We start from the raw sequence: 16,478 nt of genomic DNA, 5'->3' as shown, positions 1-16,478 counted from the left end.
GCTCTCTGACAAAAATAAACTCCTCCTCGCTGTCAAGCCCGAGCCATTATCAAGAGGAAGCAGCGCTCTCATTTCAATTAACCTTGTTTGCACCCCAGCACGTCCACACAAATAACAATAACATTAATTCAAGGCACTGGGGCGCTGCGGCCGCCTTCGACAGCTTTGACTCTCTACAAGCTCTGGAGGCAGCAGCTAAATGAACCCGAAACTCCACGTGAGCCTCCAAATTGCTCACAACTGAGTTTTGAAGCTCTATTAGGGAGAAAAATGCTGATTCTTTACGAGTTCCTCAAGGGGAAAAGCTGTTGGAACAGCAGCGGGCGGCTTCTCGAGTCCCGGCCTCTCGCAACCTTCGCTTCCTTCAGATTTCCTGGTTTCTCCCCATTGCTGGGATGTGCCAGTGGCTCTGATCCATTGTGGAAAAACTGTGTGCCATGGCAGAACAAGAAGAGCTTTCCCTCTTCCCCAGGCTCTTTCTTTCATCACCAGAGGGTGATGGAAACCACCAGAGTTTGGATCTGCAAAGCTCCGTGACAATCCTCCATCCTGGCGACCATTCTCTTGTTGGAGCAAGGAGTTTGCTGCTCTAGGATGGGGAAAAGCTCCCTGCTGCTCTGGCAGCTGAATCCATGCAGTTTTCCATAGAAAACAGTGATTTTTTCCATAGAAATTAGTGATTATTCCCATTTTTCAGTGGGGAAACCGGGGCATAGAAATACACAAAGGCTGAGAAATGGTTTTGCCCTGAAACCAAGAGCCAAGCCCTGCAAGCCTTTGATCCTTCACCTTCAGGACTGGATATCCCATCCCAGTAAAACCCCACTGAGGTGAGATACACAACAACCTGAACTTTCTCAGATGGGCAGGTTTTGGGGTGTCCCTCTCCAACACCCACAAAGTGAAATCAGGAACCCCCAAACCACCACATCATCCCACATGGAAGAAAAATAAGCATCACATTAAAACCTCAACTCAAACAGCCAAAAACCAACCATGCACAATCCTTTACCTGAGGAAAAGGTGGGATTTACTCCAAAAATTCCACAAGCAGGAGGAAAACTGCTTCCTTCCTCAGCTGAGTGCCTTCACTTGCTTTTCCCAGCCCTGATAAATGAGGGAAAAGCCACCTCTGCCAAGAGTTACCAGGGTTAACAGGGAGCTCCGGGACTTGGAAAGCAAAGTTGCCTCTCGCTTTGGGAAGCAGCATTCCCGTGGCAATAAATCACCCTGGAACAAGTTTGAACTCCATGGAGGAGGTTGTTTCTCTTCCAGCCCTCGCTGATGACAAGGTGGCAAACAGGGAGACCTTTGAACCACCCTCAGGGTGGTTAATCCTGTGAAAAATAATTCCCCTTCCCAACGGAGCATGGCAGGAAAAACGTGCTCCAAAAGCTTTTCAGAGCTGGCACTGCCCGTTTTGATTTTGGTTTGTTAATTAGCAATTCATCTCGAGTTTAGGTGATGCTTCGTTAGCTCAGGATAAAGGTGAGATGGGCTGAGGTCACTGCATCCCATGGGATCCCATCCCAGGGATTCTGCCCCAAAATGCTGTTGGCAAACAGCTCCTTGACATGGTCACTCCTTTTTAATTCAGTTTTATTACCACTGATATCACTGTTATTCTTCTCGAACCGGTGAGATGCTGCTAAAGGTTGAGTTTTCCATCATCCTCCATTTATTCACCCCAAACAGCCCAGAAGCCAAACCTGGAGGTCCTCCTTGAGGAACCAAGTGTTCCTGGAGGGGAAACTGAGGCCACGTCTCCACCAGGAATTTAAACATGCCGAGGAATATTTCTGGGTAGAGAGACCACAAATTCATCCACATCCAACCATCACATTCTTTGGTGGTTAAATCACCAACTGCAACAGCTCCTTGAGCATGTCCAGTTCCCAAGTTTCATCTAGGTTCTTTGCCCCGGGACCAAAAAAGACCTCACCACCTTCTGAAATTCCATTAAATTTGGAGTTCATGGTTCTGTGGACGAATTTCAATCCTTTGCCTCAGAGGTGCAGGTAGAGGGTTGCACATCGTTTACTTGGATGACAAGAAGTTGTTGGCCTCACTAATTACAATAATTTCAGATAAACCAACAGCCAAACCAACTGCAGACCTTCCTTCATTCTTGGCTTCTTTATTTCTGAAGTCTGACACTGTTACAGGATGAAAAAAAAACAAACACCCAAACTCTCATTTTTTCAATTTATCAATCCTCATCCCCATTCCTGCTCTGACATGCCACGAGCCAGGGAATGCAGCTGTCCCTGTCCCTGTTTTATGTACTCATGATTAAGTGACTCTGAAGAGAAATCCATGTAAAAAACATCTGGTGCTCCGTGTCTCATTCAGAGCGACTTCCCGGATAACTTATGAGCTCCCCACGGACAAGGAACGTGCCTCAGGCACCGCAGCTTCCGTGCTGGAATCTCCAAAGCTACATCTAAGTGGAGATTCCAGCCACTAAACACAGGCTGAGGTGCTAAATCATCACTGATAAACCCAAAGTAAAAACCCTGGATTATTTTTCCACTTCATGTAATAAAACCACAGAGCTCCAAATACATCAAGAAGGTGGAAAACAATGAACTCCAAAGTTGTTCGTTTTCAACCTGATTTTGCTGCTTGGTACTTTAGAATTGATTTTTATTAATTTAACCTCCAAGTTATGTTTGTTAAAACATCCTCCGACCCCAGCAGAGAGGGATTTCCAAGGAAATGTGATCTTATGGAAGTAGGGAAGGAATAGACACAACTAAATGGATCTGATGATCTTGGAGGTCTTTTTTAGACCTCTAAGACTTCACAGGTCTTTTCGAGACCTCAGCCATAGGGTGGTGAGGCCCTGGCACAGGTTGCCCAGAAAAGCTGTGGCTGCCCCATCCCTGGAAAAATTCAAGGTCCAGGTTGGTTGGGGCTTGGAGCAACCCGGGATAGGGGAAGGTGTCCCTGACCACGGCAGAGGGGTTGGAAAGAGATGATCCTGAAGGTCCCCATCCGCCCCAAACCATTCCATGGTTCTGTCACGATTCAGGAGCCCGAACAGCTCGGCAAGGAAACTCCGAACTCAGCTGGAAGCACTCAGAGAGGAAGAAGCTTCCTACAACCACCCCTTTGCACACAGAGCCACATTCCCACTGGGAAGTCACACAGACCTTGTCCTTGGACACCTTGTGGGAAAATGGACAGGTCCCATCCGTCTTCTTGCACGTGCCACGGAGAAACCTGGAGATAAAGTAGATGGAGAGGGTTGGACACTAGGTGAGTGACAAAACACGTGGTTTTATACAAAACCACACAATTGCTGCCAAACTCATCCATAAACCCGTTTCACACCCTAAATTAGTACAGACCCCCCCTGTTGGAAGAGCAGCTGATGATTCCTGATTGATTTTATTCCTTCATCACATTTGGGTGCTCATTAGGAAGTAGAGCAAGGTTTGTATCCCAAAATTCAGACACGATGCTCCCAGAAGGAGAAAGGTCCTTCCTAGAGCCCTGACTACTCCAAGTTCCTGGCAAAAGTCGTGGATTCCACATCCTTGGAAGTGTTCAAAGCCAGGCTGGACAAAGCTTGGAGCAACCTGGGATAATGGAAGGTGTCCCTGCCCATGGCAGGGGGGTGGATTGGATGATCTTGAAGGTCCTTTCCAATCCAAACCCTTCCAGGATTCCATGATCCCATTCAATGAGATGCTGGATGAAGCTCCATGTGGGAGAGGCCAATGACCAGGAGGAGCAAACACAGGCCCAGAACAGGAACCAAGATCCCAAAGCACATGAGGATGTCAAGAGTTTTCTTAGGAATGCCCACTCTGAGAGCAGATTAACAGAATTAAAAAATGATAAGGGAAAGCTAAAGAATGGGATTGGAGATAAAGGAAACAGGATAACGAGAAACAAAACTGGGAGAAATCAGTGTTGTCCTCCAATGATCCATGGAAATGAGACAGGATGGAGACTCAAAAGACCTCAAGGAGCACAACTCCTAAAGTAGGCAAGGAGTTATGGGATTTGTTATGGGAGAATCAGTGAGAAGGAGTAAAATCAGTTAAAAAACAATAAATCACCTCCCCCTCCTCCATCGTCTCCCATCGAGCTTTCAGCAACTTCCAAGTGATTCCAGCACAGCAGCAATTTTATGGAGAAATTACTCCAGGAGTTCATCAGTGGAGTTGGCTTTTCTGCACTTTTTAAATGACTCATAATAGAGTTTAATCAACTCTTGGGCAGGTCTAATGAGCTGCCAACATGGATCAGCTCTCCTGGAATAAATCACCGAGTCCCGGAGCTGCACGACGTCACAGGCTGAGGGATTCAAACCTGGTGGACTGATTCAAACGGATTGAGGAATGCTCGTGACGGAATAACCTGGAGTGTGGTGAGGGCAGGGGTTCAAGTCACCCAGCCCAGAAAAAAAGGCTCCAAAAGGGCCTTAAAGCCCCTTCCAGTGCCTAAACAGGATCCTAGAGAGCCAAAGAGGGACTTGGGACAAGGGATGGAGTGACATGACAAGGGGAATGTCTTTCCACTGCCAGAGGGATAGATAGGATATTAGGAAGATACTTTTCCCTATGAGGCTGGTGAAGCCCTGGAATGGAATTCCCAGGGAAGCTGTGGCCGTGCCAAGCCAGAAAGTCCAGGCCAGGCTGGACAGGGCTTGGAGCAACCTGGGATAGTGGAAGGTGTCCCTGCCCACGGCAGGGGTTTGGAATTCAATGATCTTTGGTGTCCCTTCCAACCCAAACAATTCCATGACTCTCTGGCCTGTTCTTGTCCTCCTCCTTCCAACCCAAGAGTGCAGAAACTACACCTGACCCAGAACTCCCATCCTTGTTGTTCTACATCTCTGTCATCAGTTTGTTTCCCTCAGGAACATCCAATAAGGAAACACCAAAGCCACCCCAAGTCCCAGTTTACCACAATTCCGTGTCCATCCCTACCTGGTGCAGACAGCCACTTTCTCTGGATCATGGATGTAGGGGCAGCTCTCGCCCCGATTGCACTTCCCGAAGCGGTTGTAGTACATACAGTATTCCTTCTTTTTCTTCTTCTGCTTGGCTTGACGGATGATGGCCAAGCTCCTCTGCACAGCACGGCTGAAGGAGAAAGAGGGACAAGGTCAGGGAAAACCTCCAGCTCCAACACCACGACGACCTGGAGAAGACAGACATCTCAACACCACCTGAAACCCCAGGGGAGCCCATCGTTGGAGAGTGAAATATTTAGGAAGTTCGTGCTCATAAGCCCTCAAGTATTTTCAATTTTTGGCTGATTTTACCCAAATCTGCAAGATAACACCAAAGTCACCAGTGAGATCCCTTCCCACCCCCATGACTCTGATTCTCTCCTCAAATTTTATGAGCGTGGAAAGGGTTTCCCACACTTTTGGGGAATTTGGTGAGGGAGGAAACATCCTCTCCTTGTGCAGCATGGGATGCCAAGGCTGAATGACTTGGAGAGCTCTTCAGCACATGTCCCACCAGCTGGGCCCGATGCTATTCATGGCCTTCAAGTGGGCACCTGCTCACGAACCTCAAAGAACGAGGATCTACACGATGGCCACAGGAACAAAAAGTACCACCAAAGACCAGAAAAGCTCCTTTTTAATTGCCTGGTCCCACTAGAAGCTACTTGAGGAGCTCAGAAGTTGCTTAGAACATGTTTCCCATGAGCTTCCAGCTGGAGAGGGAATTATCCAGCAGCTCTTGAGATGTGTGGGACCAGGTGGAAGAGGGGAAGTGTTGAGATCCAGGTGAACACAAACCACGGGGGGCACATCAGATCTCTCAGAGCATGTAATTTGGTAGTAGGGCACAGTCATCTCCAGTTTGCTGAGGATTCAGTGCGTTATCCAATAAAAATACAGGTTCAAGGAACTTACTTTCAGAGGAAATGTACATATTCACCTCTGTAATTGTTTGGTGTCTGCAGCTCCTGGATTAAAAAGAGGTGCCGGGCCAAGTGTAAGGTGCTGGGTGTGTGGTGGGTAATCCCAAACACAAATCCAGGCTGGGTGGAGAAGGGATTAAGAGTAGCCCTGAGGAGAAGGACTCGGGGGAGTTGGTGGATGAGACGCTCCACATGATCCAGCCATGGGAGCCCAGAATGTCCTGGGCTCATCCCAGAGTGTGAGCAGGAGGAAAAGGGGAATTTCAGCCCCTCTGCCCAGCTCAGGTGAGACCCTACCTGCAGAGCTGCCTCCCGCCCTGGAGTCCAATGGCAGAAGGATGTGGAACTGCTGAAGCAGATCCAGAGGAGGTCACAGACATGCTCCAAGGGATGGAGCCCCTCTGCTCTGGAGCCAGGCTGGGAGAGCTGGGAAATGTCCAGCCTGGAGAACAGAAGGCTCCAGGACGACCTTGGCGTCCCTTCCAGTGCCTAAAGGGGCTCCAGGGGAGCTGGAGAGGGACTTTGAACAAGGCATGGAGTGCCAGGAAAATGGGGAATGGTTTCCCATTGCCAGAGGGCAGGGTTAGGTGGGATATTGGGAAGAAATTCCTCCCTGGGAGGGTGGGGAGGCTCTGGCTGAGCTCACAACCACCTCGAAGTAGAAGCTGCAGAAAAGAAGCAGCCAGAGCTTCACCAAACCATCCTGCAGTTCAACAGCTGCTCCTGAACCTCCTGACTCCCTCCTGAGCATAATTCCAAAGATGGAGCACGTCATTCCTGCTTCCCACGAGTACAGACCTGGCGATGTATCGGCACGTTGAGTATCGGCTCAGGCTGGGTGGAGAGACGCCAGGATTGGGTGTGGAGTGCAATCTCAGTGCTGGAGAGAGAGAAAAACATGGATCATTGCTTAGAATCGAGAAATTTTGCAGGAATTGACACAGCCCTTAGGTCCACAAAAATGATCGAAGGGATGAAGACCCTTTGCTATGAGGGAAAGCCGGGAGATCTCGGGTTGTTCAGCCTGTAAAAGGCTCTGGGGAGAACTTGGAGCCCCCTCCAGTGCGTGAAGGGGGTCCAGGAGAGCTGGAGACAAACTTTGGACAAGAACCTGGAGTGGCAAAACAGAGGGAATGGCTTCCCACTGCCAGAGGTCAGGGATAGATGGGATATTGGGAAGAAATTATTTCATGTGAGGGTGGGAAGGTCCTGACACAGGTTGCCCAGAGAAACCATGGATGGCCTATCCCTTGAAGTGTCCAAGGCCAGGTTGGACAGGGCTTGGAGCAATCTGGGATAGTGGAAGGTGTCCACGCCCCTGGCAGGGGGGTGGAACTGGATGATCTTCAAGTTCCCTCCCAACCCAAACCATTCCATGATTCCATGATGTCATTTAACCCAAAGCACAGAGTTCCCAGAGAACCAATGGACAAAGACGCCCTTTTGTAGGGACTTCCCACCTCTGGAGCAGCCCCGGCAGAAGTGCTCCTCGCCAGCCCCAAACACAGCAGGAGTTTTTCCCCTCAGCAACCAAACGTGCCAGAACACTTCTGGTAAGCAAATCCCACGCTTCCACCATCAACACAACGAATTTCCACGCTTGGCTTGGCCGCTCCCCGCAGCTGGACAGGGACAAGCCCGGCACCCGCTCCCATCCACGCACGCATGGAATTAAATCATCCTTGACTGGTGCAGGGAAGAACGAACGGGAAAGAAAGGCTGGATTTCAGTTTTCCAGGTGGGATGAGAGCGGCTCAGTCACTCACCTGCCAGCCCGGGCGTGTTGGGAAGTTGAGCGAGCGGAATTTGATTGCGCGGCACCGCGAGCTGTCACTCGGCTGCCGGCGTCGGCAAAGCCCCATCTGTTCCCTCTGCACATCAAATTCCATCAACGGGGCATTCGAGCCGCCACTGAGGGGGCTTTTTTCCCTGTTTGTTTTTTTTTAATTCCTCCTCCCCCCAAGCTGTAGGAGCATCCTTTTAGTGCTACAATAAACATTCGTCAACTTTGGGGTGCTCCGAAGATGCTGCTGAAGGGTCTCCTTTGAGAGCAAGGTTGACTTCCCAAACCATGTGGGGAGAAAGCCCCAAATCAAAGTCCATTAAAATAGGGCTGGAGCATCCTCAGCCCTCTCAAATTCTACATAATACTCCTCAAAGCTACACCAGGAATCAGCTCCTGAGAGCAGCAGTCAATCCCTCTAAATATTTAATATTTGGGGATAAAAGCTGATACACAGGGATGAACAAGTCTGGAATCACAGAAACATGGAATGGTTAGGGCTGGAAGGGCCCTCAAAGGTCATCTTGGCCAGAAAGGATGAATCACTAAAGAGAAAAATAGAGGATAAATAAAGGGGCCAACAGCCTCCTGCTAGCGGGTTGGAATTTTTATGCAGCAAAAATACATCAGTGGAATAATTTTTTGGGGCTTTTTTTCCCCAGTTTCCATCTTGCAGCAAGAAGTCATGCAATAACACAATGTGCATCTCCCATTCCAGGAACTAACTCGCATCCCAAAGGCAGTTTAACCATCCAAGAGCTGATCCCATCCATGACAAAAATCCATGTGAGATCCATCCAGGTCTGGCAAAGCACCTGGAAGGTGGCACAGAAACTCCCCATACACATTTTCCCACTCCCTAATTATTCATCCCGTGTGCAAATCCTCCCCAAACTATTAGAAAACCACCCAAATATTTCTCCAGGAGGAGCCAAGCCAAGAAAGCTCTGTAATCAAACATTTCACCATCCATTGGGATTTATGGAGAAAACTCAGGCTCGGTCATGAGGGTATTTTTGGAAGCTCTTGCATTGTGGAAAGAAAGATTAAATAAAAGTAAAAGCTTTGTGTACATCCAAGTAACAAGAAGGGGGTGCAGGAGAGGAGGTTGGATGTTCCCGACTTTTCAGGAGGTCCAAAGAGCCTAAATTTGGATTTTTTAGGGTGGTTGTCAACTCAGAATTGCCAACTGGTCACCACAAGAGATTTGCATTAATAAATACATTAATAAATAAATATTCCTGGCGTTGGAGAGTGTATTATTGAAATTGGGGTGAAACTGGGACATCAAAAGACACGGGAATAATGGGATAAGGGTTAAATTTCCAACATCAGGAGACGAAATTTGCTGTAGTCTGGCCTAAATTAAACAAAAAGCTGAAACAATGCCCCCAGGGCTCAACTTTGGGAGTCTGGTTTGGTCCAGACAAAACACTGGGCACATCCCAGTCCCAGATCTGTCCCATTTTTCTCCTCAATCCCTTCCCAGCCAGGGAGAACATCGGGACACAGGGGTGCTGTCGGACCAGGAGAGTGACTCCCACATCCCTGGCATTGCCAAAGTTCCTCACCATGGAAATTTAAAGAGGTGCCACAGCAAATTCCTCCCATGTGCACACTCCAAGGGCAGCGGGAACGGAATGGAGAGGGGGGAAAAAAAGCAGGAAAATAAGAAAAGCTGTCACAGAGAGCATCAAGAACTGCACACTGAGGGCATTTGAAGCGATTACACCCAGCACAGCGGTGTCAGGCGGGATATTTTTCACCCTGTGGAAGGGACAGGTGGATTTCTCTCCCCCTTTCCCGACGATTCAGTCGCTTGGAAGAGCATCATCCGTAAGGAAACCCACAGCCCATGCAAACGAGGCTTTTTTTTTTTCCTCTTAATGCATCATCCCAACCCAACGCTGGCAGCTCCGGTGGCTCGCGGTGAGAAGTGATTGTTGTTCCCAATCCAGCCGGGGAGACTCCGCGCGTCTCTCCGGAGGGAGCGGGAGCTGTCATGTTCATTAAATGCATGATTACAGCTATGATTAATAGCGGGGGCTACAGCCTAACTCCTTTTTTTTCCCCCCCCCTCTGCTCCTAGGAAGGAATCCAGAGCCAAGCAGTCCCGCGGTGTTTTCCGCAGCGTTTGGCTCAACGTTTGGAATCCCAGGTTTTGATGGAAAAGGGGGGGGAAAGGCACGATTTATCCTTGTCAAACAAACAAAAAAAAAAGCTTGAAACAAGCAGGTTGGATGCTGCACCCCTACACCAACAACCCTAAGTTAATTCGGACCTTTTCCTATCCTTAAATTCAGCTCAAGTGGATCCAGGTCCATCTCTGGCATGCTGGGGTTTTTTTCCATAACCCCAAAACACAGCTCGAGGCTCAAGGTCCTTCTCCTCCAGGGAAAGAAATTTCCCTTGGGAGCCCAGGAACTGCACTCAGGAGCAACACTCGGTGCTTTCCAGCATTCCCACATGGATATCAGGATACTCCCATCCAGTCCAACACTCCTGCTCAGCTCCCCATCACCCAAGGGCTCGGGATGCAACAAACAGACCCCGAAAACAACATTCCAAATATTCCTTTGAGTTAAAAAATATCACAGTTAATTATCACCTGCTTAATTATTTAGGAAGGACTTTATTGCTCCAAGACACAGCTCAAAGATCAAGACCTCATCTAATGGAAAGGTCTGTTGGAGCATCTTATCCAGCAGTTTACTTTTTTTTCAGTGGTGGAAAAGCTGTGGAAAACTGATTTAACGGAAAAAAAAAAGGGATAAATCCAGAAAAGGGAGAAATCAAGAGATGGGGTGAGCCAGGACCAAGGGATGATGAGCAAGAGGGTGAGAACACTGTTAGAATGAAAAGTACTGAGTATCAAGCCCATTGCTTCCCACCTACTTCCACAATCCCAAATCAAGGATAATTCGTGGAAATCTTCCCCGTGGAGGGAAACAATCAGTTGAAAACTGAAACAGGCAGAAAAAAAGGAAGAAATTCAGAGCTGGGGTGTGGAAGGGCTGAGGGATGGGCAAGAGTGTGAGAACACTGTTAGAATGATGAGTGTTGAGTACCAAGCCTGTTGCTCCCCATCTACTTCCACCATCCCAAGTCAAGGATAACTTATGGAAATCTTTCACATAGAGGGAATGAACCAGGGGTTTGCCCAAGCAATGGCAGGCAGGTGATCAGCTGCACTGGCCAGCACTCCAACTTGGGGATGACCACAACAGGGTCATCCCACCTTCCCGTTATTTATTTTCACCAATCCCATGGTTTTGGAATTGTTCAGTCCCTGATCCCTTTTGAGCTCAGTCCTTTGGCTTGTCGAGTTCAATTCCTTGGGTTTGGGACTCCTCAATCCCTGATCCCTTCTGAGCTCAATTCCACGGCCCCTTGAATCTCAGTGCCTTGTTTTTGGGATTACTCAATTCCTTATATCCTTTGAGATCAATCCCTTGGCCCCTTTCAAGCTCAATCCCTTAGTTTGGAGATTCCTCAATCCCTTGGACCCTTCACTCGCAATTCCATGGTTTTGGGATTTCTCAATCCTTTTATCCCTCAGGTATTCCTCTCCTCAGCCTGTTCTCAGATGACCTGGAAAAATCTTCCTTAAACCATGCTGGCTCCTTTAATAGTTCCCATTATCATCCCGCCTCGCCCACCGCAGCCTCCTTCGGAAAGAGCCGAGCGATTCATTTTCCGAGTCTCTCCTTGGCTTTATTGCTGAACCAAAAGTTTTGAGGCTGCACTTGGGGAAATTTATTTCTTTAATTATTATTCATTTAAGTGGGTTCTGCGGATTTCGAGGATCAGCACTCGCAGCTGCTGGGGGTCATTTATTTCCCTCACTGGACAGCACAAGTCCTCATTCCGGAGAAGACAACGGGAAATAGAAGGGATGAGCTGCTGTTAAACAAGCAGAGATTTTCCTGTTTTCCTGCCTGACTGTCCCCACATCCCATGAATTTCCCTGAGTCAGGTGGTCATGAGTGTTTTATTAGCAAAGCAAATTCAATTGATTAATCAGCTTCAATTAATGAAGCAGGTCTGGGTTGGATGTTGTATGAGCAGATGTGGGACAGGAGCAGGATCTGATCCCTGCAATTCCAGAGTTGAGGAATTGAGCTCCCAAGTGAAAGGGACTGAGCAATCTCAAAGCCAAGGCATTGAGATTGAAGGGGCCAAAGAATTGAGGTCCAGAGGGATAAAATGATTGAACAATCCCAAAACCGAGGGATAGAGTTCAAAAGGGGCCAAGGGATTGAGCTCAAAGGGGCTGAGGGATTCAACAATCCCAAAATCAAGGGATTGAGATCAAAGGGGCCAAGAGATCCCAAAATCCCAAAGACAAGGCACCGAGATTGAGGGGGACGTGGACCTGATCTGAAAAAGGGTAAGGGAATGAAGAATCTCAAAAACAAGGGATTGAGTTTTAAAGAAATTGAGGGACTGAGCTCAAAGATACAGAACAATTCCACAAACAAGGGACTGAGATTGAAGGGGCCAAGGAATCCCTCAATCCCAAAGACAAGGAAGGCATTGAGACTGAAGGTGCAAAGGAATTGAGCTCAAAAGGGGTAAGGGATTGAAGAATCCCAAAACCATGGGATTGAGGGATTGAGACTGAAAGGATTCCCCAATCCCAAAGAAAAAGCCTTGAGATTTAAGGGGCCATGAAACTGAGCTCAAAAGTGGCCAAGGGATTGAGCAACCCCAGAGAGAAAGAATTGATCTGAAAAGAGGAAAGAATTGAGGAATCCCAAAGACAATGAATTGAGTAAAAAAGGGGCCATGGGATCGAGATCAAAAGGGACCAAGGGATCCCACAATCCTAAAGAAAATGCACTGAGACTGAGGGAGCCAGGGAACTGAGGTCAGAGGGGGTAAGGGATTAAGCAATCCCAAAGCCAAGGGAATTCCTTCCAAAGGAGCCAAGAGATTTAATTCAAGATGGGTAAGGGACAGAGCAATCCCAAAACCAAGAGATTGAGATTGAAGTATCCAAGGGATTAAGCAATCCCAAAACAAGGGACTGATCCTGAAGAAGACAAGGAATTGGGTTCAAAAAGAGGCGAGAGACTGAGCAATCCCAAACCCAAGGAATTCACCTCAAAGGGAGTGAGCACATAGGGATCGCAGCACCAGCAACACCAAAACCAGTGGAAACCTGAGGAAAGCAACATCCCAAATTTCCCTGCTCTCACACCTCCATGCATTGGGCTGGTCTCTCCTCCACCAAATTCTTCCTTATCCCTCCAGTATGATCCCCACATATTCAAGGTGTGTTGCAGACAGAAGACAGGAGAGTGGATCACGATGGACAGATAAGAAGCCCAGGATGCTTCCATGGACATGGAGAAAAGGCAGAGCCTGGCACACCGGAGCAAATCCTCCCTAACTCCACTTTAAATTAAAGGCAGAGGCAGAAGATGGGTGGTGGAAACATTCCAGTCCTGAATCCCTCCTGTCCTTCTGTAAAAAGGAGTGGCTCAGAGGAAGGAGCATCATTCCCGCAAGCACTGGGCCAACAGCAGCGCTGAGCATTTCATCATCCTTGAAAAAGTGGGAAGCGTGTTTCCGTGGCATTCAGCACTTCTAAAATTAGTTGGTAAACAGGGAGGCCAGAGAGCACTTTCTTCCAGCACCGTGGAGATCTCCAAGTGTGGAGTTCTCCCACTGCAGCCCAAATCGTGTTCAGGAGCATCCGTCACCTGTCCCCAGCCTGATGCAGTGGAGGAGGGAGACCAGAGATGCTCCAAGGGATGGAGCCCCTCTGCTCTGGAGCCAGGCTGGGAGAGCTGGGAACGTCCAGCTTGGAGCAGAGGAGGCTCTGGAGAGAACTTAGAGCCCCTTCCAGTGCCTAAAGGGGCTCCAGGAGAGCTGGAGAAGGACTTGGGACAAGGGATGGAGTGACAGGAAAATGGGGAATGGCTTTAAACTGACAGAGGGCAGAATTAGATGGGATATTGGGAAGAAATCCTTTCCTGGGAGGGTGGGGAAGCTCTGGCACAGGTTGGCCAGAGAAGCTGTGGTAGCCCCACTCCTGGAAGTGTCCAAGGCCAGGTTGGATGTGGCTTGGAGCAACCTGGGATAGTAGAAGGTGTCCCCACTCCTGGCAGAGGGTTGGAACTGGATGATCTTCAAGTTCCCTCCCAACCCAAACCATTCCATGATTCCATGACCTTCCATCTCCCCAGCTGATCACCTTGGCAGCAGAGAGGGGAAACTGAGGCAGAAGGAGGGACGTTCCACAGCAGGATGGAGACAGGAAGTGCATCTGGATGCAGGGAAAGTCCCTCCCAGTTCTGGAAGCCTGAACTCAACCATATTTTAATTAATAATTTGTTTCTCTGGGATCAGAGCCACCGTCACAATGTGTGGGAGATGCCTCAGCTCGGGAGGACGTAAAACCCCTCTGAAACCTTCACCTTTGAGAGCTCAGCAATCCTGGGTATCTCCAAGGCTCTGCAATCTACAGTCATGGAGACAATTCGAAAATCCCAATTAATGAAATCACACTGTTCAAGGGGCTGGCTGTCACCTTTGGAGTCCCCCCAAAGCCACCGGCCTTTCTCCAACCAAGAGCTAAAACCTCAGCATGAGGAAATCGTGCAGGTGAGGATTTGCCCATGGAAAAACAGGTTGGACACTTGGAAAGCCCTGCTGGAGCCAGCCCCAGCTCACGGAGTGCAATTCCTCTCTCAGCAGCAGCGGCGGCGGCTCGTGCCGAGATTGGGGTCAGGGCTGGTTTCCGGACAATGTCAAACCTTAATTTGCTTTCTGCTGCTTTCAATCTTGTATTTCCCCTCCTGTATTTCTTTGTGAAACTCTACATTGCGCAGGACCTTTTGCTTCTCTCCCTGATTTCATGGAAATTCCTCAAGAGTCTGGAAAACGCCTTAGCAGCTGGAGAAAGAAAAGAAGGAAAGGTTTCTTGCGAGCAGAGAAACCCAATTATTCCGCTTGTTTAATTAATTGCCACATAGCAAATGCTTTCCACACCATCCCACTGCCGATTTTCCAAGACTTCTGCGATGTGAAAAAATCCATGGGTGCTGAAATACCAGTTATCCCAAAGGCAAAGAGCCTTTCCATGTGTGATCCTGCATCTTTGTCTTGCACAGGGATGAGCAGAGAGTATTTAAGCTCTGGGGTTTTTTCTCCATCCTTGCCTGGGCAATGAATTATGCCACATCCAAGGTCCCTATCCAGCTGGGAAGGCAAAAAAAAAGTCTTTTTATTCCTGTATTTTATTTGCAGTTTTCTGGAGACAAAAGTGGAAGGTGCGGAAATCCTCTGGGAGCAGAGCCACATGTGGGATGAGAGCAAAGTTCTCAGCAGCTGCACAGGCCGTGGTGATATTGTGATTGCTCCAGGGAGTTTTTTTATGTTCAAAACACCTTCAAAGATCTTTCCTGGGATTGCAGCAACACTTTCCTTGTCCCCAAGCCATGTGATTTTCTCGTCTCTCCAGCACTAACAAAGCCAATCCCAGAAAACCCATGGAAAACTGCTATTCCTATTGCCTCAGGATTGATCCTAATACAGCACATGGATGCAGGAAGTGCATGCCCACGACTAAATCTTAACTCACCACCAGCATCCATCAATAAATCACTTGGGAATGCCACGATGGTGTGGATGGATCAGCCCCAGCCGCCGGCATCAGATTTTGTACTGTAGAGATAAAACCCCAACCCTATAAATCCAGGGAAAGAGCAGAATTATAACCCACTGGAAGTAAACTCCAAGCTATTAAACTGTCAGCAGCATTTCCCGTCTCTCCTCTGTTCCAAACACATGGTGCCTGGCACTGAAAGGGAAAGGAAAAGCCGTTTTTTTTCCATCTTTTAAATAAACTTTGTCAAGTGTTGAAAACACAGAGCGTTGAGCAAACGTTCGCAGCCGATGAGAACACACAAATCTTCCGCCCTGCCAGGCCCAGTTATCCTAAGGCAAGAGGAATCTGTGGAATCCATCCTTGGGAAGGAGGATGAATTATGGGGAGAGATGAAAGATGACATGAAAATACCGATCCACAGCAGCTCCTCGGGTTTTGTGGTTACAAAGCCAACGTGCTATGTGGCAGGGGGAAAGAGGCAACAGCAAAATAAGGAAAATCTTCAAAATAATCATTAGATGGGATTGTATTTTATAGGGAATAACTCTGGCAGGGATCTTCACTCCCAAAGTGGGACTAATTAAACCCAATTCCTCCTCACTAGAAGATTGGTTTCAGTGAGGAAGGAAAAATGAGGGGATCACATCTCCTCCGCGCCCTGTCACTACAAATCCTCTCAGGAACCCCCCACAAGCAATTCCAAGGCCTGAATCTGCAGAAATCCTCCAATCATACCTTTGGCTTAATCCCCCTTCCAGAAATTTGCCTCTAAGTTGGTGTTTCTCTGCTTGGTCCCCACCCAGTGATGGATATTCATGGACAGGCCAAATGCATCAGCCTTTGCTGAGCTGCCCAAATGAGACTTTGCTATTTCCAGACAAATTTAGAGACTTCCTTGCACTTGGATAAATTAAAAAAAATTCACCCCCTTGCTGAAAGGCAGGACCTTTCCTACCCATGTCCTCCCCAAAAAGAAGTTCATGAAACCTGTTCTTCAAAAAATCTTTAAAATAATGGAGATTTTAGAGCCAAATGACTCCAGCATTTCATCATCCTTGTCCTTGGAAAGCTGTCCCACCAGTTTAAGCCCCCTGGTTTTTGGCTACTCTACCTGGTCGTGGAGAGATCCTTCCTTTGCTTGGCAGCTCCAGATCTTCCACTTTTCCAATCCTTTCAGCCATCACT

General features: G+C 48.2%; 1 protein-coding gene across 5 annotated transcripts in view; it reads right to left on the bottom strand.

Annotated features, from left to right (window-relative positions):
- ZC3H3 (zinc finger CCCH-type containing 3) overlaps positions 1-16,478 on the bottom strand; it is a 136,706-nt gene that overhangs the window by 25,228 nt on the left and 95,000 nt on the right. For all 5 annotated transcript variants that reach the window (XM_066209065.1, XM_066209004.1, XM_066208939.1 and 2 more), the window contains 3 exons: positions 6,691-6,772; positions 4,944-5,099; positions 3,156-3,225 (listed from right to left, as the gene is read on the bottom strand). In XM_066209065.1, coding sequence (XP_066065162.1) covers positions 3,156-3,225; positions 4,944-5,099; positions 6,691-6,772 — 308 coding nt within the window. The remainder of the gene's footprint in view (positions 1-3,155; positions 3,226-4,943; positions 5,100-6,690; positions 6,773-16,478) is intronic.

The sequence above is a fragment of the Chamaea fasciata genome, unplaced genomic scaffold (assembly GCF_029207755.1).
Source record: "Chamaea fasciata isolate MVZ Bird 193981 ecotype frontalis unplaced genomic scaffold, bChaFas1.0.hap1 SCAF_1, whole genome shotgun sequence".
In the NCBI taxonomy this organism is placed as follows: Eukaryota; Metazoa; Chordata; class Aves; order Passeriformes; family Sylviidae; genus Chamaea; species Chamaea fasciata.
This window is presented reverse-complemented; position numbering and strand designations above follow the sequence as displayed.